Consider the following 26092-nt stretch of genomic DNA (forward strand, 5'->3'; position numbering starts at 1 on the left):
TCTTTCACAATGCCTATTTTGAATTTTGAGCTTCAAACTCTGCCTGAAAACTCTAGCATTAGAAAGGGTAAATCTGGAAGAAAAAAGAATGCACGCCAGTAGAGGGGTGCTCAAATTGGCAGAATAATAGGGAAAGGAAATAAGAGGAAGTAGAATCTTGTGTGGCGCAGCTAGAAGGTGTCTGTACCCTACATCCCTTATAGGAACTTACGCAATGCTCAGAGTGTTTCTTTCTGTGCTTGCAGAGCATGGACAAACTAGCATGAAACCGTGTCTTGTGGGAAATGTAGACAGCAGGACTTTCTACATTTTAGCCCCATCATTGCAATAGTGCCGTATTAGAAGTTTTCTGGGCTCCTCACTGACTTTGAACAGTCAATTTGAGTAGAAACTGGGTGGGAAATTATTGATAAATTAATTTGCAGATCTTCTGGTAAATTTTCCATGCTCCTATTAGCATTTCTTTTAGACAAATTAGGACTTTCCAAGGCCTACCAGCAAATGTCATTTTGATTAGGAAATGGTGACAGCACTTCATAGAGATGTTTGTGGCTTTCAATGAATTTCCCAAGATCTGCAGAGCTGGAAAATCCATCTTGACTGTAAACAATGTGTTATTGGTAGTCTCTAGCAACCTGTGGGAATTTTTTAACCCTTTGCATTTGCACAAATTTATTAGGGGCCTGATAACAATGTTGATGGTTTACACTGTTTGAGAAGACTGTTCAGGTTCATTACACCAACATCTGTGTATTTAAATAGTTTCTCCCACTCCTAACTAACTTCTATGTTTTGCTTAGTCCTGTCTGTCCAGGAATTTTGAGAAATTGCAGTGAAACTCAGCGTTCAATACTAGGATATCCAGCTAGAGATACATTAGTGCAGTCTGATTTTAAAAAAATTACGAGTCCCCCCTTACTTTTGGCATCCCAAATCAGAGTCAAAGTTGCAAGTAACAAGTAATCTTGCTCTATATAGGGCTTTTTACTTCATAGGAGAAATATATTCCAGCTACAAATGCACTTAATTTTTTTCCATGGTTTTTGGCTGCTTCTGTAGATGATAACTTTTTGACACAAAATTTCTAGGAACATGAGCAGCTTCTGGTAATGTGTCTAACATGGCTTATTTAAAAAACAAGGCGTGGGAGGGAGGTGGCAATATGCAAAGTTAAGTTTTTGTTGATTTTTCTCTGACGCAACATATGATCACATTGCCAATGATGTGGGTTATTTGTAAGAAACTGAAGGTCTAAAACTAAAACATACGATTTCCAGTCTAAAATTTAATGTGCTTCATGCTCTGAAGCATGAAGGCCAGGCTCACTGTAACTGTGCTGGTACACTGTCTTCACTAACCACAAAGGCCTGCCCTAGCTCACTGTAAGAGGCAGATGAGGGAGTCCAGTTAGAAAGGAGAGTGGATGAAGCACTCAACCTGTAGCTCCCACGAGTCCCCATGTAATTATTTCCAGAATCTGTTTGCATCCATTTGCTTTTCCAAAGACCTCGAATTATCTTGCAGGTTTAAAAAAACACACCAACCAACCATTTTTCTGACCAGCTATATTAAAGAACTATGAATACCTCAGGTGAATTTCGGAGGTGGATTTGATCAACTCTTTTCTTCCATGCTGCTGTTTTATTAATCCATGATGTTCAGTTCCTTAATTATGTAGAAATCAACCCTCTAATTCCTGACTGTTTTTCACTGCAGGTGAGAAATGTTTGCCTGATCTTCCATACGATGCCACCACCAACTATGAGAAGGAGAATGAGATAATGCAGACGCACGTTATAGACCAGGCCATTAATAACGCCATCAGTTACCTGGGGGCAGAGTCCTTGCGTCCCCTTGTCCAAACACCACCAGGCGGTTCTGAGGTGGTACCCGTCATCAGCCCCATGTATCAGCTCCACAAACCTCTTGGGGACAATCAGGCTCGCTCCAACCATACAGCTCAGGACAGCGCAGTGGAAAACTTGTTGCTGCTTTCCAAAGCCAAATCTGTCTCCTCTGAACGAGATGCCTCTCCCAGCAACAGCTGCCAAGACTCAACAGATACAGAAAGCAATAATGAGGAACGCAGTGGTTTAATTTACCTGACAAACCACATAGGTCCCCATGCAAGAAATGGCATCTCTATAAAAGAAGAAAACAGGCAATATGACGTCTTGAGGGCAGGTACTGACAATTCCCAGGATGCTTTCAAAGTGATCAGCAGCAATGGGGAGCAAGTAAAAGTTTACAAGTGTGAACACTGTCGAGTCCTTTTCTTGGATCACGTGATGTATACGATCCATATGGGCTGCCACGGCTTCCGTGATCCTTTTGAATGCAACATGTGTGGCTACCATAGCCAGGACAGGTACGAATTCTCTTCCCACATAACGCGAGGGGAGCACCGTTTCCACATGAGTTAAAACTCCTCCAGCACAGATCTAGCCTCAACAGCTGCATTACTGGAGCTGCATGAGCCACGACAGCAACAAAGCACAAGTCAGCTGGACAGTAGAAGTAACAAGAGAATCGAAAGTTCAGCTACCTTCTCCCACAAGAAAAGATTTTTCCTTTTGGTAGCATGCATTGCAACTCAGTTTTCTAAAATGAGTACTAAAGTTTTTACTGAAAATGTTTGATCACCAAAAACCTTTAGTAATGTAAGCAGGAGCTTTTGTAGTGACATAGCTGAAAGCCCTTCCCTTAACTGATGCTTCTTGCAAACCTCCCTTGCCAAAACTGTTAACCATGTGCTGGATGCTCCACATGGATGAGGACGCAACAGGCAGGAGTGGCCAAGCTTTCTCTCTTAACACCCTGAGCCTAAGGCTCTTACACCAGATGTATGTTTTTGACTTCCTGGTATTATTTGACTCTTTTGGGAAGATTAAACTCAACTAAAGATGGAGGGGCCCATCTCAGATGACTTCACAGACAGCTGGGGTGGGACAGGACCCCCCAGCCAGAGGGTTCTGAGTTGCTTTGGTGGTAAAAAGTAGAACATTTCCACCTGCAAGGGTGCTGTTGGTGGCTTGACATCATGGCATGCCTCGTTTGTGTCACTAGGCAGGTGAGCAGGTACGTGAAAGATGGAAGAAACACCCTTGTAATATACTCTGTGAAGTATGAATTGCATTTAATGTATAGAAAAAGGGTATTGTTGGCTCTTCTTTGAATAAATGTTTTCTCTCCCTATCCAATAAAACCCCACTTTTTGTTAAGCAACCCCTCCTCTCTCTGCATAAGCAAGTCACAAAGTATTTAATTTTTCTTTCTTTCTTTTTTGTTTTAGTTATTTAGAAAAGTATGATGTACAGTTGAGAAAAGCACTAGCTAGAAATACGTGTGGGGAAAGTCTCCTTATGCACATTTTTCATCTTTTTAAACTGCCTGGAAAATATCCAAATGTCCCTCTCTTACATATGAAAAAAAATGCCATTTTTGCTTGCACAGAAGATGTCCTCTTGGACGTTTTGTGGGTCTACTTATAAGTGTTGCACTTAAAGCACTGAGCTGAATTAAACCAGCCAGTCAAAATTGGTAGCCGCCTTTTTTCCTGGTACTTGCTGTTTAATGAGGGACCAAGCCCCACAAAGGTGCTGAGAACCCTGGCTTCCTCTTCAACAAGTCATTTCACCATGTGCTTTAAGTTACTTTTACTTCAGTGTAACTAATCTTAAGGTTAAAAAAATGGTGTTTTGCTGAATGGAGACCAGAAACTGCAGCACTTTGCAGAGTGCAGTAAGGTCCACCAAGAGCTTACTCCATGGTGGCTTCTGCTGCAGATACTCTAACTTCAGTTAGAATAAAAACTTCTGTGATGAATAGATTTTAACCCCAAACACAGCTGACATAAAAAAAAAAATACTTTTTTTAAAGCTTCTACTTAACTTCCTCTTCCAAATAGTTCATTCCTCTCCCTGAACACCCTCATACTTTAAGATTGGGAAAAAAAAGACATTTTTGCAGCTGCATAAAAAGCTGTCATTGGTGCTGCAATACTTCCTGGGCAACATCTGTAAAAATAACCCATGTTATTAACTTAATGTATCAATACTTCCACTCTGCATAATAAATGGATATTCTGCAATAAACACAATCATATAACCAACAAGACTAGCAGTCTTGTCATACAGTTACACATTCTCCATTCACAGGTGCATGCAAGCACATATATTTCTTTATCAAGATTCAGTGGAACCATGAATGCTTGTACCTAGGCCAGTTTGGCCTGATATGTGTAGCTATATTTGATACACATTTCCTATATATACATACTATTACAGGCACGCAGAGTTCCTTCTTCTGCTTTCATTTTTGCAGGTGTAAGTCAGGAGCAACAACACTGAAGTTAGAAGAAAGATACTGACGAAATAATGAATTACAAATACATACTTTTACAATTTCGTGTCTTAGCTTTTCACAACAACTGTAAGACACTTCATATGACGCGTGGGCACAGAGGTGGTTCTCCATTGAAAGTGCATGTGTGCATGCTGATTTAGTAGCTTTGTCACCAGATGTGAATGCTGTGTATGAACGTCCGCAGACTGACGCATATACACACAACAGTGAAAACAAATTACCGGTACATGTTTGGTAGGCTAGTACATTGGATAGCCAATGATCTCCCCCAAAAATGAGTAGTGTAAACTACAGGCCCAAAGGTGATCCCCTCTGCTCCCACATTATAACTCAGTTGCCTTAAGAGACATTATTGCTTGTTACCTTCCAGCCCGAGACACTGTGCAGGGGGTGGGCACAAGGAATCCTCTGCCATTTTCATGCCCCAACTACGGTTTTGCCATCAATGCCTGCTACACACTCAGCTTCGAGACAGACCGTACCTGGCAACGAGGTGTTACCAAATATTTTGTATAGGAATGACCTGAAGGGGACCTTCAAGGCAGGGAGCTTACAGCAATGAGTTTCCTTTTTTTACTTTTTTTAAAAATAAAGTTGAAATGGGTTCATTTTTTCATAGCTGGTAGGGATACATTCAGCTGTTCTTAGCCCTCTCCACTTTTGATTGGTACCAACCAAGGGACGAAGTAATTTCCCAGCCCTGCTGCAATGTCCTGTGTGAAGTCAGATGTTGGCTGTACAGAAACGTTCTGCTTTTATTGCTCTTACACCGCCTTCCTACTGTTTTCAGATTTAGGCCACTATATACCCCATGCCGTAACTTTTTTTAACCCTTCATTTTAAGACACCCCAAGCTATAAAGGGAGGGGGACAGAAGCTTACTCAGGTGGTTTTGTTTCTTTGCTTTTACTAAAATCCAACACAAATAAAGCCACGTTCATTAACCATGTAAACAAGCATAGCTCCAGTGGAGTTTAAGACTGCCTTGAACTTAGCTTTTAAATGTGATTTCTGATTACTGGGTAGGTTCACTGCCTTTGCAACATCTTTGTGCACACATGCACGTGTATGAGTTTCTGTGTCGCTTTTCTTGTTGACATGCACATGCCCTGTCTGTGGTTTTGTGTATCATTAATATTTTATATACATATGTGTGTGTGTGTATATATATCTAAAATGGTTCATATGACATGATGATGCACTGTCAGTCACAGTGGGTTTATTTCCTGGGTCTGGAGTTTTCTTATTTATACTATAACAGAATATGTTGATGTTGTATATTAAACAGTACAGTAGTATAAGTAAGTATATTAAGACACAGTGTATCAGAGGGCATAGCCTAAAGGCAGAAGCAAACAGCATTCTCTGTTCACGAAGGGGCTCTTTTAGGTTTGCTTTTTCAGTGTTTTTTTTTTCCTTTTTGCACAAAATCATCTTCAACTTGTTTAGAAACGAGTGTTTCAATAATTTTATTTATGAACATATGCAAGGATGGCATGAAAATAGGATGTTGTGTGTGTGTGTACATCAAAACAAACTGTGCCCTCAGAAAACTAGTTTCATGTAATCTCCCTTTTTCTCTTTTTTGCTATGGTGCAATACCCTGATATGGTTTAGCGGAGTAAATATGGTGAATGGCTTTAAGTTTATATCTGTTTTAAAAAAATGTAAAAAATAACTGCTTCCCAGCCCTTCCCCAGGCACTGCCTTTTCTAATAGAAAAGTTGTATTTACACATTTTTTTCCCTTGCTCCGATTTTATATTGTAACTTCATTTTTCTTTGAGGACATTGTATTTAAAAAAAAAAACAAGCAAGTTTCATAAAAATTGGAAATGTTATTAAATTATGTCTACAAAAAGTGAGGTGTATCTTTTAAAACAAGAGAACACGGTAAAAAACCCCAAACCCCAGAACATTTCCCTCACTCTCCTAGTGGGTGCAGAAGTCGTTCGGTACAGCTGGAGGCCCTGCGTGGGGGGGGTGGCGGCTGGGGGTGTGCGATGTATGGTGAGATGCAGGTGAAGGGCTCCGTGGGCAGCGAGGGAGCGCCGAGCATCGTGCACGGTCTCAGCCTCTGCTGCCGCACCTACAGCCATGCGGGCGAGTTCATCCTCGCTGTCCTCGCAACCCATCTTGTGTGGCCAAAAAAAGTCACGCTGCGTCAGTCACCCTGCACTCGCCAGCTACGTGAAGCAGCCTTGCTAAGCCAGCTCCAGCTGAAGATCACGTCCTAAACTGGCCGCCTCCTCTCCAGAGTGTCGCTGGCCACAAAACTCTCGCAGCTCCGGCGAGCAGCTGACTATGAGCAGGTTGCTTCCCTTCCAGCCCTCTCCTCTTACCCCTGCCTCCCACTAGCCAGCCAAAGTCATTACAGAACACAATTACTTCTGCATGTAGAGTCATGGTAATTCGAAATAAAACACTGAGAAATTATTTCTACTATTTGCCATAACAAAGGTGATTTCTCCACGGGTGTCCCTGTTTCCTTCAGATTCCAGCACAGTAAATTTCACATCACATATTTAATGCAAACAAGAGTCACTGTTTTGCTTAGAAAAAGCACCATTTATAGAGTTTTAGAAATATTTCCATTTGTAAAACTGTATTATTATGAACAAAATGAGATTTAAAAAGAAACTCTAATGGTATTGCAATCAATTCTTTTACAGGTTCCCCAAATCTAAATTTTCCTTAAGTTACTGTGATATGGTTTCATCATAAACTATGACTACTTTTCCATAAGAAGGAACCTTTTAACATCCTGATTCTTTTGCTCACCATCACAGTAGTTCTCAGTAAATGAACTACAAATTACTGTTTCAGCGGGTGACTCTTCTGCAAAGTAGATACGGTCTGTTAAATAATAATAATCACAAAAATAGACCAAATGTAATATTCTCAATCAATGTTATTAAATCCTTGAACTAAATTAGAGACATCCATAGATTTAAATGCAAGTTTGTGTACCTAAAAATCTATTCTGGGTATCTATCTATTATGTTTCAAAGACTTTCTTAAAATCATCTTTTTTTTTTTTTTCTTTTCTACTCCAATAGTTTGATTAAATTATATCAGAAACTGTTGTAGGTGCCAAGATACAAACTGTTATACAGACACAAACATACAACTACCAGGGGTGAGTATTTTCAGCTTCAAGTCCCCCAACAGGCTTCCCAATCCCCAGCTAAACACCAAAACAGTATTAAAATGTGCCCAGCAACCAACGTTTTCTAGTCAGTCTTTGAAATCAAGAAATACACTAAAACACCAAGATTCTTTTAGTAGATATCAAAATGAGAACTCGGAGCCAGACCTGGATCACGCAGATCTGTAATGTAACAATTTCCTATTTTTTTCGGGGTGGGGGGATCACTCAACATCTTATTTGGGGAAAAGGGGTTAGAAATGCTCCTGACTTTGCCAATACACTGAGGATATTGCACTGGTTTTGTCAGCTTGTGAGATGGTCACAGATAAAGGAGAAGCTTTCACCGAAAGCTTCAAGTTGCAGCAGCAGCAGTGACAATTTGAAAGCTGAAAATGTTGCAACTGGAAAACCAAAACATTTCATTTCTGAAAAAACTGTTCCTGCCTGTCTTGTGGGTCAGAGCTCCAAGGCATCCTTCCCAGCCAGGTTGTGTCCACCATCATGAAACACAGTCAACTTCTTGTCTGGAAGGAAAATGGTGCGTGAGAACAAATTCTGGTCCGAATGCAACATGAAAGACAAAAATCCCTCAGACCTGGCCTGTGGAAGGCAACAGAAGTCTTAATCTTAACAGGAGGTCCATTATCCCAGTTTCTCAATTTTAGTTTTTGATGCATCTTTTTTTTTTGGCTACACAGACTTGGAGTTTTTGGGGCTGCTGAAGATGCAATCTTCATTAAAGTCACTGGCAGCTGCAGATATGCAGCATTTCTGAAATCCTGCCATAATTTCCAGAAGATGGGTATTCAGACAACAGGAAGGCCAAAAATTTGCAGAGTTTCACTGAAAATGGGATAGACGGGAGTGAGAAATCCAAAGCCAGGCTTCAGATGGCAGGAGTTCATCACATTTAAACAAAAAAAGGATGCAGCGAGCGTGGCTGAAACCCCGCTCTTGCTAAACAAACAGGTCTCTGTTAACTGCAGTGAGACTTTTGCTGCATTTAGCATTACAGCATTTTATTGATTTTTTTTTTTTTTTTTTTCATATAAGGTAAGGTCTTACTGCTTGAAAGCCTGTCCCAGGACCCGGAACAATTCCCGGTTTTATCTGTCCCGACCACACATATGAAACATGTGAGTGATAGAGGGCAGCTGCTGCTGTTGCTGCCGCTGGTGGCGGCTGCAAATCACACAAACCAACGCCTTCCTGTCCCTTGGGAGAGAAGTGAAGGTTCTGGTTTATAAGCAGTTAGAGAAGAAAAAAAAAAAAAAAAGAAAAAAAAAATCTACACCTTGCAGCAGACAGTGAGCCTGGGGCTGGCAGGGTGAGGAAGTTAATCAGCACCGAGCAGGCTGTTCGGGATGAGGCCAAACAGATGGCTCGTCTCTGAAACGGCAAAACGGGAAGCAGATGTGGCCACTGCTTCTCCCCATGCATAACTGGGAACCAGCCGGTTGGTGAGGAAATTTGCATAACAAGGATAATTTGGTATCAAAACTGTCCCTAGAAGTGATCTGAATGGATCTGGGCACAGTTGACAGTTTTCACTTCTTGTTTCCCACTCAATGTTCAACAAGATTAAATTTTAATTTTGAACCTACTGCTTGCCTGAGGTTGCTCTCAGCTATCTTCTAGGGAAACCTATGGTGCAGGCGGGCAGGACTTGGCCAGTCTCTGCTGAAGCTTTTGGGGCCAACCCCCTGATCTCTGTTCAGTCAGTTGAAATTTTAGTGACTAATTTCAGCAGGCTCTGATTTTCAATTTAAAGTTCGTAAAATTCATGCCATCCTATGAACAACCAGCAAAACCGAGCCTGAGCTAACTGCCCCTATTCGCATGCACCAAAGTTCATAAAGCGTGGCTATGGGTACGCCGCAAGCCCAGGCTAACGCCCTTCGTAAGCTCCTTCCTACCAAGAGCAGAGCCGAGAGCCCCAGCTGAGCTCAGCGTCTCGCCCCGCTGCCCCGGCGGAGCGGGAGCGGGAGCGGGAGCAGGAGCGGGCGGCCTCCAACTGCACTGTCAGAGCCTTTGCACCTGCCAGCGCTGTACAAAAAACCTTACCAAAAACCTGGGAAAATAACATGAGTATTGAGGGGGCAGTTTAACACGTAGATATGATGTGCAAGTAAGGAGGGGTTTCTTTTTTTCTACTCCTCCCTATTTTGTTTCAAAGGATGTAGTAATGCCTATTTGACTACAGCTTTTACTTTATAGTGTTCCTGTTGCACTGACAAGGACTAAATACACTGCAGCCTTAACACATCATATAAATTAAAACAGAGATCCAAAGAGCTCTTAACATTAAGGCAGGTTCAAATCTGGATTCAAACACTCTGGTTTTGTTTCACTGATAGTTGTAGTGTACAAAAAAGTACCTTTATTGTCTTAGGGAGATTCCTGTGTGTAGCCATGGGAGAGAATATAGGCTCATTTCTCCATTGTGTTGGAGAAAAACAAGAGGGAGTAAATACTTGCTGAAAATATATATTTGCAGGCACTAGCAGAAGCATCGTTATATGAATTTTACTTTTTTTTTTTTAGCACAGTACATATGTGATTTACCTCCCCACCTCAAAAGTCCTACTCTGAAACATTCACAAACTCTTTATTTTTGCATTGCATCCAGTCACTTAGTTCTAGACTAATAATATATATAGTATTTTATTTGCATAGTCTAGCAAATGCACATGGGAAATTCACTTAATACACTTACACATGTATGTAGGGGGTTTTTTAGACTCATTAAATATTGGTACAAATTAGAATGATTACTTCCGCTTTGGAAACATCTGTCTCGCTATCCCTTTGTAAATGTAAGCTGGCTGAGACACAGAACAGTTTTATAAGGTCTAATGCTGATATTTTGAGAGCCCCTGATAGGAGAATTTCTACTGCAGTAACCAGGGTAAACCTGAATAAGTGAAAATAATCAAGGTGCTGAAGAACACACAGTACTAACAGACCCTGCAGTTCATGCACGTACCGCATGCTGCTTCTCCCCAAGTCACAACAACATTGCATTTAACTGTCCATTAAACAAAGATTGGATCCTGATCAGCAGAAAGACTACAAATACACAAGAAGAAAAGCTAGACTGGTTTGTAGGAAGACAATGAAATGCACATATTAATGGAGTAAGAAGTCTAAAATTAAGCATTTTCAACAAAATTCCAAAGCCCAAACCAGGAGGAGGAGACTATAGGCATCTGCCTGAGTTTTGTTAAATAGTTCTTGAGAGCTGAATCATAATTTGGTCATTGAAGGTAGGGGCAAATGTACCAGAAGTGATAGGAAGACCAGAAGGGAAATGAAGGGTGGTAGAAGATTGGGTGGAAAAATTAACACGTCGAATTCAGCAGTGAAGAAATTACTCTCTACCATAAGGGTTATTACCACAAAATTAAGAAAAGCCAAAACCAGTGCATTTCAGGGGGAAAAAAAAAAAATCTACCATTCTTAATAGTTGCATGCCTTTTATACTATGGAGGAGTCAGCCTCTTCTCTTGATTATCCTTAAATCTAAAATCAATTTGTGAACTAAAACTGTTTTTTGTTTGGATTTTAGCAACTTCCCCCCCCCCCCGCCAAATCCAGACAGCCAATGCAGGTGTTCTCACTATACATTCATACTTCCTTTTTTTCTTCAATACCTGACAAAGCAGAGAATTACATAGTGTAAATCCTTTTTAACAATTCCTTTCATGTTGTCATTAATGTTAAAAAAATTTCTCTTCTCTTAATATCCTAGTCTCTGGAGACACACTGTTCTGGAGAATACCCGTTTTTGTTTCAAACAGAGGAGGTGTGTAGCTCTGTTGATTTGGGGGGGAGGGGCGTGTAAGATTACAATAAATGGAAATTACTCTGAACCAAAAAGGAATATCATTTTGTCATATTATCTTTAAATTTATTCTATAGTTTCCAAAATTGAAGATACAGTTTCTGAAATGCTGGTAAACAGCAGCACTACTGTGAAACCATTACATCCTTCCCCCTCCCCTGAAAGGGAAATAGTAGCACAAAAAAAAGCCTAAATTCCTTACGCAAGATCATGCAACAAGTTTTTGACAAAATCAGGATTAGTAGCCAGGTCTTCTAATACTTGCTTATTTTCCAGCCACAGACTAGGCTTCCTCTTCAGTGGGTAGTAAACTCAAGAATCCATATTTGCAGACCCTTGCACTAACTCCAAAGAGCTGTAAAAAGGCCACAGGTCTAAGAATGCAGGCTTTAGACTCCATCAAAGTGTGTGTGTGTGTGTGTGTGTGTGTGTGAGAAAACATCTTATGTTACCTAAATTTACAGAATATTTTGACCAAACATACAAAGATACATAATCCTTTCCATGATCAGTTGTTGAAGTTAGACAGCTTTTGCCTTACAAATGTCTTTAAATGATGCACAGATAAAAAGGAAAACAATTTTGGGAGAGGGGCTCTCAGTCTGATGTACGGCACTGAGGGCCCTCTCTCAGTTTTCCTGTGGACACATAATGAGCGGTTCAAATAACAGTTTTATGGTAACCAACTGATTTAACAAATTGGGATGCTTTTCTAAGCCTTAAAACCACAATGCAAAATCTGCCTATTTACCCTCCCAACTACCTCAGGAAAAATAATAAAACAAACAAAAAACCAACAGGGCAATAGCCACATGAAAATATTATGCTCCAAAGAAAGAGAAACTTTAGTTAGCAGGCTAATTTACAACAGAAAACAGAAGGCTCACTGGAAACTTTGCACAAATACCAACGTGCAAAATAGAAACTTCAGATAAGCTGTGGAAAGAGGGTGGGATTTCCAGAAAATAGGGAAGGACTTGTTACACCCTCCTTGTCAAATTTTGCAGGATCACCACAGCTTCTCTGGAGAAACAGTATGTGCAGAGGGGGAAAGCTAAGAGCTTTCCTTTTGGTTCTGCTTCTCCTACATAAACTGCTTGCCTAATTTCCTTTGCAATTAGAGAAATACTCAACTCAAAAACCCGTCCTTTCCACATCTTACTATGCTGGGCACTTTTGCTACTAAGCCTCTGGCCGCTTCCATAATTTTATATTATGAATATTATGATTATACCAGTACCTTACTTTTTCTCAACCCCTAGACTGCACTAATATAAAGCACGGTAAAGGTGCCGGGGCAGTGAGAAGAGGGAGGATGGTGCCATTCCGCAGCTCTCAGCAGAGCCTCTCCACAAGGCGTGCGGGCATGGAGGGCCAAGTCCCTTCACTGTCCCACGCCATGCCAACGCGGGAAGTTAAACAGCCCATCTCGCTCAGTGTTTTCTGAGGTCAGCCTTGGCGCTTCTCCTCTGGAGAAGCAGAATCAGTGCTTTGCCCCAGGTAGGCTAGCAGGGTCTTTGCTTTCTAAGCTCTCCCACCGCGACTGCATCCGACAGCGCGTCAGTCGGAGCCCTTCTCCAGCCTGCGACGCACCCCACTGAAGCCCATCAGCTCCTCGAGCGTCCGAGCTGCAGCAAGGGCACGGGACTCTGCCGGGGGAAAGCAGGCAGCACCCCGGCCCTGGCCCTTAGCCATCAGACAACCGCCTCAGGGGCGTTCTCCAGGCACCCCGAGACACCCCTTTTCCTCACGAGGGGCGTACGCAGCCCCACAGCGCGCCTTAGCAAGTTTGCAAGCATGTAGTGGGAAAGGAAATACCTAGAAGAAACAAACACAAAGAGGTTTGGTGGCAGTGGAGAAGGGAAAGTAAATTTACACAATATAAAAAAGTGTTTGGGGGCAGCAAAATATGAAAAATAATTTCTTCAGAAAATTGCACCTTGCTCAGTCTTGGCTTCTTTAGACTAAGCCTGCCTCTGCATCAAGAAAACACTGGGAGGAATGAAGGTAGATGTAAAAAACCCTGGCTTTTGCAGTTAGCTTTCTAAAAAGTTTTATTGCAGTGGTAAGAAAGAAAAAAAAAAAAAAGGAATAGTACGAATGCCGTGTACAACCAGCATACAAAAAGTGGGCCTGGAAACAGCTCCTGCAAAGATGCATATTTCACAGAAGGGATTTACACTTTTTTTTTTTAAGGTAGCCTCATATTAGTTTCAATTTTAACTATGTATCAAGAAAAAATAAAATAGGGGGTTTGGACTGACTTACGGAAGTCTTGGAAAACTACATAACAAATTCCCAGACCCCACAGAGTACCTTAGCCTGCTTTAGACACAAAAATTAAGTACAGAATCCAAGAGTGCACCTCTCTCCATTCAATAGGCAGGACAGCTATGCTACATGGCATCATCCCAGATCCCAACAGGGGAGTCCTCCAGCTGTCACCCCTAGCAAGATTTCGGTAGCAGCATGTTCAGACTCATGGGACAGAAAAAGAGAGAGATGCTATCACCATTTCCTCCCTCTTCCCTCAGACGATTGGTCTTTAAAGCGAACGCTCCCTTCGAAAAGGGAATTGCAGTGGCACACGGCTTTCCCCCCAACCGTCCGTGCCGCCGCTCTGTGCCGTTGCCTTTCCAGGGATTTGTCGAGCGGCGCTACCGTGTTGAAGACCGAATCTGTAGTCCAGCAATTTGTTGGTTCAACAAAAGGCATGGCTGAAACAAGCTGCCTGACTCAAAGAGCGTACGCTTCCTGTTGTTGGCAGAAAGTGAGACTTTGAGCTGTTCCCCCTTGCTTCCTTTAAAAACAGTGCCAGGAATTGATGTAAATTGGCTGCAAAGCATCTGACCCACAAAGCAGGGAAGTGAGAAACTGTAGGACTCAGGAAGATAGAGCAGTATTAGCCACCTATTTCTAAATATATATGGGTTTTTAATATACTTGATCAAAGATCACGGATGGCATCAGCTATTTTCACTTGAAACGTGCTCAAGGGGCTGAAGTCTTTAGCAGCTCTGGAGAATTCTTTCTCTGGAGAAATCTGTCGAGGGGTTTGAAGAAACCACTTTGAAAAGTTATCAAAAGACAGTTTTACTGAAAAAATGAAAACTGCCTACAATACTGACCACAGATGGACATGCCTCATGCTGCCCAGAGAACTCAGTCAAACATTAGCAGAGGGATAACCCAGGAAGTTAGCTAATTACCCAGCACATAGGAGTTCTACCTTCTAGGACTTCTGTCAGGTGGGTCAGGAGAATCTGCTCATATCTGCTCATATCTGCTCATATCTGCTCATTGACTCTGCTATTAAAATTCCTAAGATCGAGGATAGGTTTCAACACAAATGCCCTGTATCAGGATTTTCACCTCGTTTCCCAACCCCAGTGTAATGTTACAGCCTGAGACCCAAGGTAAAATTAATCTTTAAAAATCCTATCTTTGTTAAATAGGGAGCTCTAGAGATGTCAGGCTGGTTTTCACAGCTCCCTCCAAAAAAATCTTCTTGAAAAACAAAGTCCACCCAACGAATCCACAATAATGCTTAATAAAATGCCAGTTACAAGTCATTAATACTGGATGATTTTAAGTGACAAAACAAGGAAACTAACTTTGACTACCCTTGGACTTTCCTTAAGAAATTGGGTGGACTTCTTTGGGAAAAGATCTCCATCTGGTGGCAGGCTGTAAAAAAGATCGAGTCAACACTAACAGAGGTGTTACTGTCCCTTGAAAAGACTGCTGTTACTAGAAGTGGAGCGGATTTGTTGCGGATAATTTTTTCTCCATAAATTTCTAAACCTTATATAGGATAGACTGAGCCAGGCACCCTTTAGTCTTGCTAACTCTGTCCTAAATGCAGATGTCTAGCAAAAGCATTTGAGCTCAGCTGGCTCACGTATCCCATCGCGCAATTTTTCCTGCTGACAGCGCTGTGGGAAGGACATCCCCAGCCTGTGGATGACGAGGAGTCACCTGCAGACAACGGCTATATCCCTCTATAGCGACATGAATAAGGCGGTACTCCTTTTCCACTGCTGTAATGGCAATAAGACTCTTTCAAAGCTATAAATTTTTATGGGGATTGGGTTATACAGATAAACGGTAACACTCCCTGGCATAAATTATCCCTACTCTGGCGTCACTAGAGGAGGGGGTTGTACTGTCATAACTATTTGGGGAGTTGTACTACCATAACTATTTGTAAAAGCACACAAGAAATAGTTTTCATGAATGAAACTACAATGGAGCAGTCCCCAGCATGCTCAAGTTCCTGCCTTCTGAGACATTTACAGACAGAGCGTTAGTATATATTTTTAGCAGACGACAGCAAAAGTTTCTGAAAATTTGATCTTGAGTTCTCTTGCATTTCTTTGGTGCGAAACTTCTGGTTTTGGAGCAACTTCTGGTATCACAATGTTTTAATTAGCACATTTAATTTTTTTCAGTCAACTATAAGACTCACTGTCATATGACTGTAAGGCACCCCATTAAGCAGGGTGAAACCTTTTAAATTTATCATTAAAATCAGTGAAAAAAATCACAAGGGATGTTCAGAAAATAACAGACTAATCACAGACCCTGGGAACAAATTACCTATTACCTCCTCCTTTGTCACTACAAGCATATTTTCTACCTCTTCCTTCTCTCCAGTTTAGCTATACCAGCCCAGAATTTCTGTGACCTTCTTGAAAGTGGATTTTTTTCTTTTTTCTACTTTTATGCCATCACTGCTAAATGTATGCTTTTATATAACATTAAGCCATCAACAGATATTGAAAAAATTATTATCATTGCTGAAATAACTTCAAAGTATACATGTTTATTTGCATCTTTACATGTAATCAATATCCCCACACCACCTTTCAATTTTCTCTGTTGATTCTTTTTGAATTTTCTCCCTTTTTTCTAGTGGTAGCTGGCACCAGAATAGCTTGCAGAAACCAGCTTCCAGAGTCCATGCCCTCTCTGGAAAAAAAATTCTCCATAATTTAAGAAAAATCAGGAGTCTCTATAATTCTACTTACATGGCTATATCCTTTGCTATAACAATCTACATCCATTTTATAGTGCAAATAATTGGTATGCAAGAAATACAATATATCAAGAGCATTCAAGCTCCCTATGTCAGTATCTCACACCTCTTCTTATTTTTCTTTCCATATTTGGAAAAAAAAAATCTATAGGTGAAATAATAATGAAGGCCAAAGTTCTCCTTCTTCAGAATATTGAATGAAGTATATGAGCACAAGCTATTTCATGACAACTCTTGTAAGAAATTTCATTGGTTACATCCGATCTGCAGGGATAAGCAGTCACTAGTTGTAACTGGCACAAAATAAAATTACTTATTTGGAAAAGGAGAACACAGACTTGTAGGTCTTCACTACCACTGAGTGATATTTCTAACTGGTGAGGCCTATTAATCAAAATGATTCTGTGTAACAGGTTTAGGTGGAAGGACCATCCCAACTGACAGAGACATCCTTTCCTCTTGCTGTAGGTAAAAAGTTATCAAAAGACAGTTTTACTAATACAAGTAAATAGAGTAAAGAAACCATAGAAGCTACTCTAAATTTAAAAGCAGAAGCCTAGGCAATTTCATCTCTCGATTACATTTTAATCCACAGTACAGAACTCAAAACCTATAAGAAGGGGGTAGGAATTTTCACAAGCCACTGCCTGGAATTTTGTGATCTAATTCTAAAAAAAAAAAAAAAGCCAGCATTACTTTTTTTTTTTCCCTGACTGTAAATACACAGCCATTCTAGATGGTCTTTCAAAGCAATGCATTAGCAGACCCCTCATTTAGTTTCACGTGCCCAGGTGTTTCCACCTTACAAAGCCCAGTGAAAATTTCGGATTGAAGTATTCAGTTCCAAAAGCAGGCAAGCTAATCTGAAACTGGAATTTTCTATCATTGGCACAATTTAAGGAAAGCCTCGGCTCCTGGAAGCTTGTCTGACATGGCTGTGGGGAAAAGCCTGAGAACAGCCCAGCTGTATTTCTAGCTTGGATGTCTGATTATGCTGCATAGACCGGTAGCCAAAGGAAAGCGTGGTATGTTCAGAAGTACGACAGAACACAAGATGCCACCCTACCCATGAAGCCTACAAACTAACTCAACTCCAGTGGAGAGGCACTCTTAGGCTCCTGTGGGAAGAGGCCAAGGGCTGCCCCGTGCGGGACACGGCTGGTTACAACGGACCCACGCTGGAGCAGATACCCACACTGCAGCGCGTCAGACAGCCCATGCTGGAGCAGATGGATACTCCTGAAGAAACTGTGGTCCACGGAGCGCCCACGCCAGAGCAGAGGAAAACACCAGGGGGAAGGAGCTGCAGCGAGAAACTGCTACGTACTGACCGCAACCTCCCACCCCCGTGCCCTGCGGCGGTAGGGCAGGAGAGCGGGGAGCGAAGTTGAGTCTGGGACAGCAAGGAGGAAAGGCGGCGTTTCAACGTTTGTCTTTTTTTGCTTCTCACTACCCAAATCTATTTTAGTTGTCAATAAGTTAAAATTCCCCAAGCTGAGTCACTTTTGCCCACAATGGTAACCGGTGAGCGATCTCCCTGCCTTTAACTCGGCCCACAAGCTCCCTCATCCTATTTTCTCCCCCCCCGTCCCACTGAGGAAGGGGAGCAAGTGAGGGGCTGGGTAGGCACCTGGCTGTGAGCCAGGGTTAACCTACCAGAGTATCTCATTAGGTAAGAAAACTACTCGTGAGCCTTCCTTCAAAACTCTCCCAAGCCCAACCTTTCATTTAAATTTCAAAGGAATACCCAGTCATGCGTTTGAAGACAAGCGCAAGCGTTTGTATATCTACCGTTCAAAGCATCTTCTAAATCTTAGTAAACGTCAGTGCTCACCAAGACCAATCCCTCACTGCCACCAAAATTATAACTTTAATGGGAAAAGTGGGGTTTTGTTTGGTTTTTTGGTGGGTTTTTTTCCAATTGCATGTTGGCTTGGGAGTAGTTCCATAATTTCTATAAGAAAAACAGAAATTGCCTTATTTCAACACACAATCTTAATGATGCTCTTAAGAGTCCAGTCTGGTTTTCATCCACTTGCCATTAGCAGATGATGATCATTGCTGCTGCTTCATCAGCTTTTTACCTACTTGTGTTGCCACAGTTTTCTATAAATGAAAATTCATCTGGGGATTTCATACTGCTCTAAGACAGTTTAGCTAACTCAAATACAAGATGCACTGAGAAAATGAAGAGTCTGAATTGTCTTGATTATTAATAAGACCTCACTTTTCCAGGACTGCAATTATTTACCTTTATTTAAGAGAAACTAAGAGATTGTGCACCAAATGTGACTGAACCACAAAACCAGAGGACAGTCCTGTATTTCTTCTTACAAAGTTCAGCCAGCCAAAAAGAATAAATAATGAAGTACATAGGTTTATGCATACACTAAACAGAACCATTAAAGTGGATTTATCTGCACCATTTCCCTTAAATTACAATCATGCCCTACTTTTGTGCAATTTTCTCTATTTTGTGAAATTATGTTACCGGTGATCTAATCTCGTTTGGTGGCACTGTTAAGAGCGGGTTATGAAATACGTATTGGGTTAGTATTGGAAGTCCTGATGACTTGTGAGTCCTGCAGCAAAGCCTGAATATTGCTAGATGGCGGAAGAGATAGTCATATTACCTGCATCATTACTAAAAAAGAAAAAGAATAAGCTTTACCTAGTGTTCCCTTTCACTGTTTCCATGTGTTTTCTAAAACAAAAGCATGTTCGTGTAATTCAAGTAATGAGTAACGGATACTCCTGCCTGGTGCTGTGTCTCTACTTTTTATCTCTCCCAAGTTCCACTTTGCAGGAGACAAATACAGCGGCACAGCATTCCTCTCCCAGTCCTTGTCATCTTAGGAGGCGTTTTATTCTCTATCATCATGTGCATTCTCACTGGTCCTTTCAGTAAAGCCATTTCCATTAAAATATGAATATTCAGATACATAGATGAGCACAGTATGCTCACATAGCATACCAGAATAATTCCCAGCATAAATAAGGCTATTATTTAATCATACATAAGGGTTTTATTACCCTTGGAAGAACCCTTAGGTTTTACTAAACAATTAAAATTCTCTGTGCTTTTCATTCACTTGCCTGAGAAAAAATTTTAAAGAACACGTTTTCATTACAGTTGGAGAGATGTTTGGAGAGAGCAAAAATCTTACCTAGTACATGTTTATAGCTCTCCAATACTAAACTTGTAAGAGCAGATTTAATCTCATAATCTTTACCCAAGTGGCACAAAAGTCAATCAGTTTGGACCACACCACACATTTATTCTTACAAAATAATCTAATTATTCTACTTTCACTATTTCAGAAATTAAGATAAATTCGCATACCTGATTTTTTACATCTCTGCAAAACAATGTCTAATACATACCAGACTTTACAAAAAACATAAGCCAAGAATAGAACTGACTTTTTTATGTTTAAATCAGGATGAGCTCTAAGAAATGCCAAGCCTTCCAAATCATTCTGAATTCAAGGTTCACTATCGCCTCAGAGTCCCTGTAGTTCCCAAATGGCTTTAAAAAAATGCTAGCTAAAGAGCATTTATCCATTTTTAGAAAACCTAAGTAAGACCAGCTTTTAAGCTCTGCGTTTTCCCCAATAGGAGAAAAAGTGCTTTACAGAAACAGAAAATGAAGCATGGACACCACAGCAGCCAGCTCTGCCACACCAACGAAAGAATCCAAAGGAAAGCTCTTCTTTTCCATTCAGGGGCAGCTCTCTCCAGCCAGTGGGCGAGGACAGGTTATGTGAAGAAAAGGCTGTGCACTTCTTTCAGACCTTAGGTAAGAACACCAAATACAAGCTAGCTAGGAACTTTAGCATTGTTGCATGGAGATTTTTTAAGAAGTAGTGGAACCCAGCCGATTTTGGAACATGGGATTTCTCCCTCCTGGCCACGAGAGCCCAATGGGGTGCTCTCTGAGACTAAGGCTTCTCCCATCTTAGTTTGACAGATGCAGCTGCTGCTGTTTTTGCTTGCAGGTCCAGCCAGGAGCGAGGCTAAGTCCCTAATCCAAACCAGCAGATACACACAAACACACACACACAGACGAGGACAGAGTGAGCAGAGCCTTTACCAGCACACACAGAGCAAATGTGCTGACATAAACCCAACAACACAGCCCCAATCTTGTCCCTAATCTCCAGCCGCACTGGACTGAAGCTCACCAGCGACGCACGCAGGCCCCCGCACGCTCCAGCTGCACAAGGACACCGCGCTCATGGAGCCTTCAAACACTGCCACGGGATTTAAGTTCATCTAATATCCAGGCCCAGACCCTGAGCCCCCTTACCCTGCCACTGGCTTACATCTGGGCTCTTTCCAGATGCTGGTTTTTTTCCTCCTACTTGCCAGCTAGTCCAGCTTGAAGTTTGCTAGCGAGTTTTGTTAGTGAAGTTTGCACGCCCACCGGGATCCCTACAGCATCTGGTTATAAACACACTGGCTAGCCCACGGCTGGCCCTCAGACCCGAGAGCCCCCATGACCCATGGCCTCTTCTCCAGTTGCAGGTGCCCAGTCCTCCTGTAACACACATCCACACACGCAGATGCAGCACAGAAAGCAAGGTCAAGCAGAAAATCATCAGTAAAAGTATTTAATCGGATGCTCAGACCAGAGCACTGCTTACACGAGACCATTCCCTTTTACCCCCACTTCTATTTTTCCATTTATGTTCTTCCCACATCCACCTTGGCCCTTCCCTTCCTCCGCTCCTGTTTCCTCCCAAACAATGCACCCCTAACTACTTTTCCCCATCGGTCCCAGTTTTGCTACATCCCTACCTAAAATTGGTATTTCTGATAACATTACCTGGGTCCGCTCAGCCTTGCATGGCATTACTGACACAGGACAGCAGTGGGCCTTGCGAGATTGCCCCCAATACTCCCTTCAATTACATGTGAGGTTTGACCATCTTCCCCTTAAACATCAGTGAAATTCGTCCACCTTTCACAGCAGCTATCTGTCATTTTTGTCAGCTTCTCACTCCGTTGCTTGTGTTCAGCAGTTTCTTGTATCGTGACCAGCAGTTTCTCATGGTCTTTTCAGATGGCGAAACCTCAGGCCAGGGCCTAGACATCTGCTGGCATAACGTAAGAAGATTTATTTCAAAGACAGAAACAAAAAGAAGTGCAGACACTCTAAATTATCGTGGGTTTAATGGTGCTAAAGAAATATTTCTGCGGAACAGTTAGGATGCAATTATCTACCGCAGCCAAATGTCTGGTTCCAGGTTTCATACAGCTCTAGGTCCTTCGAGGAGACGCTGGGCCGCACGGTTCTGAAGGCACTCTCGAAGTCCAGGAAAGCAATAGGCCGTACTTGGTCTGGCATGATGGTTGCAATGTCTGTGGACTGAAGACTGCGGATAGGGCCCAGAGAAGCTTCTCGACAGAGCTGTGTCATGTCTGCCCCTGAAAATCCACTCGATTTCTTAACTATGAGTTCGATTTCCTCTTCATTTAGGGAGCAGTGCTCCTTTGACATTAGACGGGTGACAATCTGCTTCCTAGCTGAGGCTTCTGGAAGAGGAATGTACAGTCTCTTCACTAGTCTCCTTCGGGCAGCTTCATCGATTTCTTGGGGTCGATTTGTTGCTCCAACCACTAGAATACGATCTTCAGAGGAGGTTGTTGCCCCATCTAACTGGACCAGAAATTCAGTTTTTATCCTTCTTGACGACTCGTGCTCCCCATCTCCACGCTGAGACAACAGAGAATCAATTTCATCAATGAAAATCACTGCTGGCTGTTGACATCGCGCCACAGTGAACAGCGCACGGACCATCTTTTCCCCCTCGCCTACCCATTTGGAAGTCAGAGAAGAGGCACTGATGCTAAAAAAAGTTGCTCCAGACTGGCATGCGATGCACTTGCCTATAAGAGTCTTGCCAGTCCCAGGGGGGCCAAAGAGAAGAATTCCTTTAGGAGGACCACGTAACCCAGTGAAGATGTCTGGCCTCAGCATAGGCCAGACTACTATTTCTTTTATAGTAGCTTTAGCAAATTCAACTCCGGCAATGTCATCCCAGTTGACAGGAGGCCCATGGTCCATGATCTCGTGCATAATGAGTTCAACCATTTTTGGTTCTATGTTTTTCAGTCGTTCATCTACAGGCAGCGATGGATCTGTTGGTCCTCTTGCACGAGGCTTACACTGTGCTCCTCCATTTTCGTTTCCGTCTTGTTTTGGAACTGGAGGAACAAATTTGCCAAATGGACCCCGAGATCTGCCTGCACCCAGTGATTTTTTTACACCTCCATATGACGAGACCGGTGCACGCTGGGGTAGGTTTTGAGATTTCCTTTGCTGATCCACCCACAGCTGTTCTTTTGCAGTTCTAAAACCAGGAACACCGCTCTCTTCATTTCTGTTTCTATACCCTGAAAAACTACTGGTTTCTGTACTAATGGAAGCCTGGCATGGGGCAAGGCTAGGAATCACTGTGCTGCCTTCATCAGCCAGACCATAAAATGCTTTTCTTTTTCCAGAACTTGTGGACCATGCAGGTGCAGCTGACTGATCAGAAAGAGACAAATTTTGTCCATCGCGACAGTTACCCGACATTTTCAGAGAACTACTACTTGCCATTTCTTTACTTGCAAATAGAGGAGTTGCCTGGAAACCTGTAGGAACCTGTTCATTTAAGGAGGCTGAAGAGGCAGGAAGTGTATCCAAAGCTTTGGTCACAAGAGGCACGCTGCTTTGAAGAGACTTTGAAGATGAAGGATGCTCAAGGAGCTCTGGTCCCCGACTTGCACATTTTGCTGAGCCAGCACAGAGCTCAGTCTCTCTGGCACTGCTGAAGATACCGAGTTTAGGAAGACCTGGAGCAGCAGAGGCACTGACCCCTTTACCAGCTAGTACACAGGCATCTGTCGGTGCCATCTGAGATCTTTGGAAATTTTTGCCAGCCTGCATCCTCTCTTGCACACACTTTAATTCAAATACAGTATCTGTTGTCAAGGCAGATTGCCACTTGTCACTGTCATTTTGCTGACACTTTGCCAAAGTCAAAATGTTTTCAGCATAGTTATTCAAGCCAGTCTCTATGTTGTCAGAGTCAATAATTGCAGAGTATTTCTCTGCATATTTTTTAAACAGGTTGGCAGCACAGACCTGAGAGATCTCGGAGTTTGCCCATGCATACTGAATATGCAGGATTTTGGCACGGTATTCATCTGCCTTCTGTGCAGGTGTGCAGGTGCCAGAGGTAATAGCGAAGTAACTTTTCTGCCAGTCGCTCAGGTGCACGGTGCTGTGAGTGGGGGTTTCCATCACCGAAACTGAAACATACATAAAATACCTGCTGTTATAAAATGCATTCCACAGCTATTTGCTTTGGCTGCTTTCCCCTTTTTGTAAATACATATACATGAAAACATACAGTATTTTAAATTGAGAAAAATAGCGCAGTAGGTCTTGTAAGTTACTTAGCCCGTCTGGACACTTTACCATTTTCAAAAAGCAACCAGCCTTGTCGTGTAAAGCCATTTAAACTGAGGTTCTCTTTTCTTCCTTGTTCAAAGAAAGAAAAGAAGATGACAAAAAAAAAAAAAAAAAAAAAAGAGAGAGAGTTTGCTTCTAACCAGAGGTCTCCTGGGGAGGTAAGTAGACTGCAAAGAATGGTAACAGATGGCCAAACAAAAATTGGCCTTGTTAAATGAAATCACCAGTGCTTTCACTCTTATTTGACAGAATACAGCACAGTGCAGAGGAGGACAGATTATACATCACTGTCAGAATGATGACATTTCTTACAGTGATGGCAATAAAAATGAAACAATGAAGCTAATAAATAAAACTATGTGCAAAGTCCCTGAGGGGAGGTAAAAGTGGAACGAATAAGCCTGAGTGTAGTAAACTTTCAGATTAAGAAAATATTTACAGATTCATAGCAAATGTTCAAAACTATTTATTCCATTTAGAACATACTAAAAGGTCCCCCTTTTAGAGAAACAAAGCTCTTGGGTGTTTAAAGCAATGCTTGTTTCTCAGCCTAAGAAAGCAGAATTTAAATTCCTTCAGTGATTTTTTTAAATAGGAAAGATGACATTTGGCTAGGAAGGAGCATTTTGCTAGACATGAAAAGATATGCTCATGTTTACGATGCATTTTCAAAGAAGTCTTTCTCTGCAAGGTACCATATGCAGAGATATTTCTGGTAACATCAAGAATTCATTATTTCAGAAGAGACACAGGCACAAGCAAAATTATGAGAAACCTACCACTGTCTCAACAGGGTTTGGAGAAAGCTCTTAACACACAGTAATCCCAATCTTTTCATCTGTCCATAAGGGACATATGTCTAATATACGATATGACCAAAATACATCAAATTCTAATTTCTTCTTTTTTAACTTCAATATGTACAGGGATGGTCCAGCCAGAAAATAGTTAAAAAGCAGACATCCATATATTCTGCACCCCTTCCAACAGGGTACAAGCCAACTTGCAATCTTCTTCCGATTCAGCTGCAGACTACGTATGAGTGCAATTACGGTGCAGGTGTAATGTACATACAAGACTGGGGAGACAGAGCTGAAAGATTCCGGGATGGGGGGTGTCCTCTCTATTTACTTTCAAGAAGTCTTGCATCAGTGTTAGACAACAGAGAGCACAGTATGATTATGGCAGGAGGGGTTACACATAATAAACAATAAGGAGATAAGTTATTTTGGTTTGGATTTTTTTGGACTTCAGCCCAACTTTGTAGAACTGTTTAGAAAAGTAAATTTTACCTGCAAATTCAGTGCCTTTACACAGGAAGCCAATTAAAAAAAAATAACAAAAAAACAACACAAAAATAAGACTTCCTCTGACAAATTACTGTCAACTTTTGGACTGTGAGAAGTCTAACTTTTGCCTACCGAATGAGGTGCAAATTCCCACCACAATCCATCTGCAGCTGAGTGACAGGCAAAGAGGAGATATAAGGCCACAGCCTTTTATTTCTCTACGCAACTACTAAACAATACACTGAATAACTGTCACTGTGCATATCACTTTTTTTTAGCTGTTGAATCAAAAACATCTTACGAAGCATAAAAGCTAGGTTCAGAAGATGTTTAGTAGCAGGCGTTTGCTCCCATGAGATGTGTCCATAGATTGACATCATTCAGAATACAAAATCTCAAGTTCGCCACCACTTCCTAAAGACGCAGTAACCATCCTCACAGCGCAGAGGGAAGGTCATAACAAGCGAGCAGCGGCAGCTAGTTTAAAATTTCGGTTTGATTTTTTCTTCTTAAGTGTCTCCTACGACCAAATCCTCTCCCTATCCTCGTTCACTACAGGTTGTCCTCGTAGTCTTACTGTTTCTCGCCAAGAGGAAAACAAACGCCTGCGCGGGCGGCCATAAACCGTTCCCAGGTGTGGCGGACATCGGTTCAGCTCGGGGGCCCGCGCTGGCACCAGCTTCGCGCAGGCCAGCGCCCCCCCCCCCCCCCCCCGGCCCCTCGCCCCTCGCCACACCGGGGCCGGGGAAACCGAGACCGGAGCCCCGAGGGCTCCCCTGAGGCCTTCGCCCCGCCACCTCGGCCTGGGCCAGGCCGGGCCGGGCCGGGCCGGGCGGGCTCAGCCGCGGGAGCGCAGCGAGGGCCCTCACGCGCGAGGGGAGGGGGCGCAACGGTCGCCAACGGTCGCCAACCGCCCCCCAACGGCCGGGGCCACGGCGGCC

At 42.3% G+C, this 26092-nt stretch overlaps 2 protein-coding genes across 24 annotated transcripts in view; one reads left to right on the top strand and one right to left on the bottom strand.

Moving 5' to 3' along the window:
* Positions 1-4946, top strand: part of IKZF1 (IKAROS family zinc finger 1) — a 72448-nt gene extending 67502 nt beyond the window's left edge. For all 20 annotated transcript variants that reach the window (XM_052788074.1, XM_052788073.1, XM_052788072.1 and 17 more), the window contains one exon: positions 1717-4946. In XM_052788074.1, coding sequence (XP_052644034.1) covers positions 1717-2423 — 707 coding nt within the window. In that variant the 3' untranslated portion in view covers positions 2424-4946. The remainder of the gene's footprint in view (positions 1-1716) is intronic.
* The window catches only part of FIGNL1 (fidgetin like 1), a 43379-nt gene that overhangs the window by 16286 nt on the left and 1001 nt on the right, over positions 1-26092 (bottom strand). For 2 of the 4 annotated variants that reach the window (XM_052788068.1, XM_052788067.1), the window contains exon 2: positions 14652-23699. In XM_052788068.1, the coding sequence (XP_052644028.1) occupies positions 21616-23691 (2076 nt within the window). In that variant the 5' untranslated portion in view covers positions 23692-23699 and the 3' untranslated portion in view covers positions 14652-21615. Of the gene's footprint in view, positions 1-1713; positions 1760-14651; positions 23700-26092 lie in introns of those variants that run through there. The other 2 variants (XR_008235294.1, XR_008235295.1) reach the window with 2 other exon arrangements.

Source organism: Harpia harpyja, chromosome 5 (assembly GCF_026419915.1).
Source record: "Harpia harpyja isolate bHarHar1 chromosome 5, bHarHar1 primary haplotype, whole genome shotgun sequence".
Classification (NCBI taxonomy): Eukaryota; Metazoa; Chordata; class Aves; order Accipitriformes; family Accipitridae; genus Harpia; species Harpia harpyja.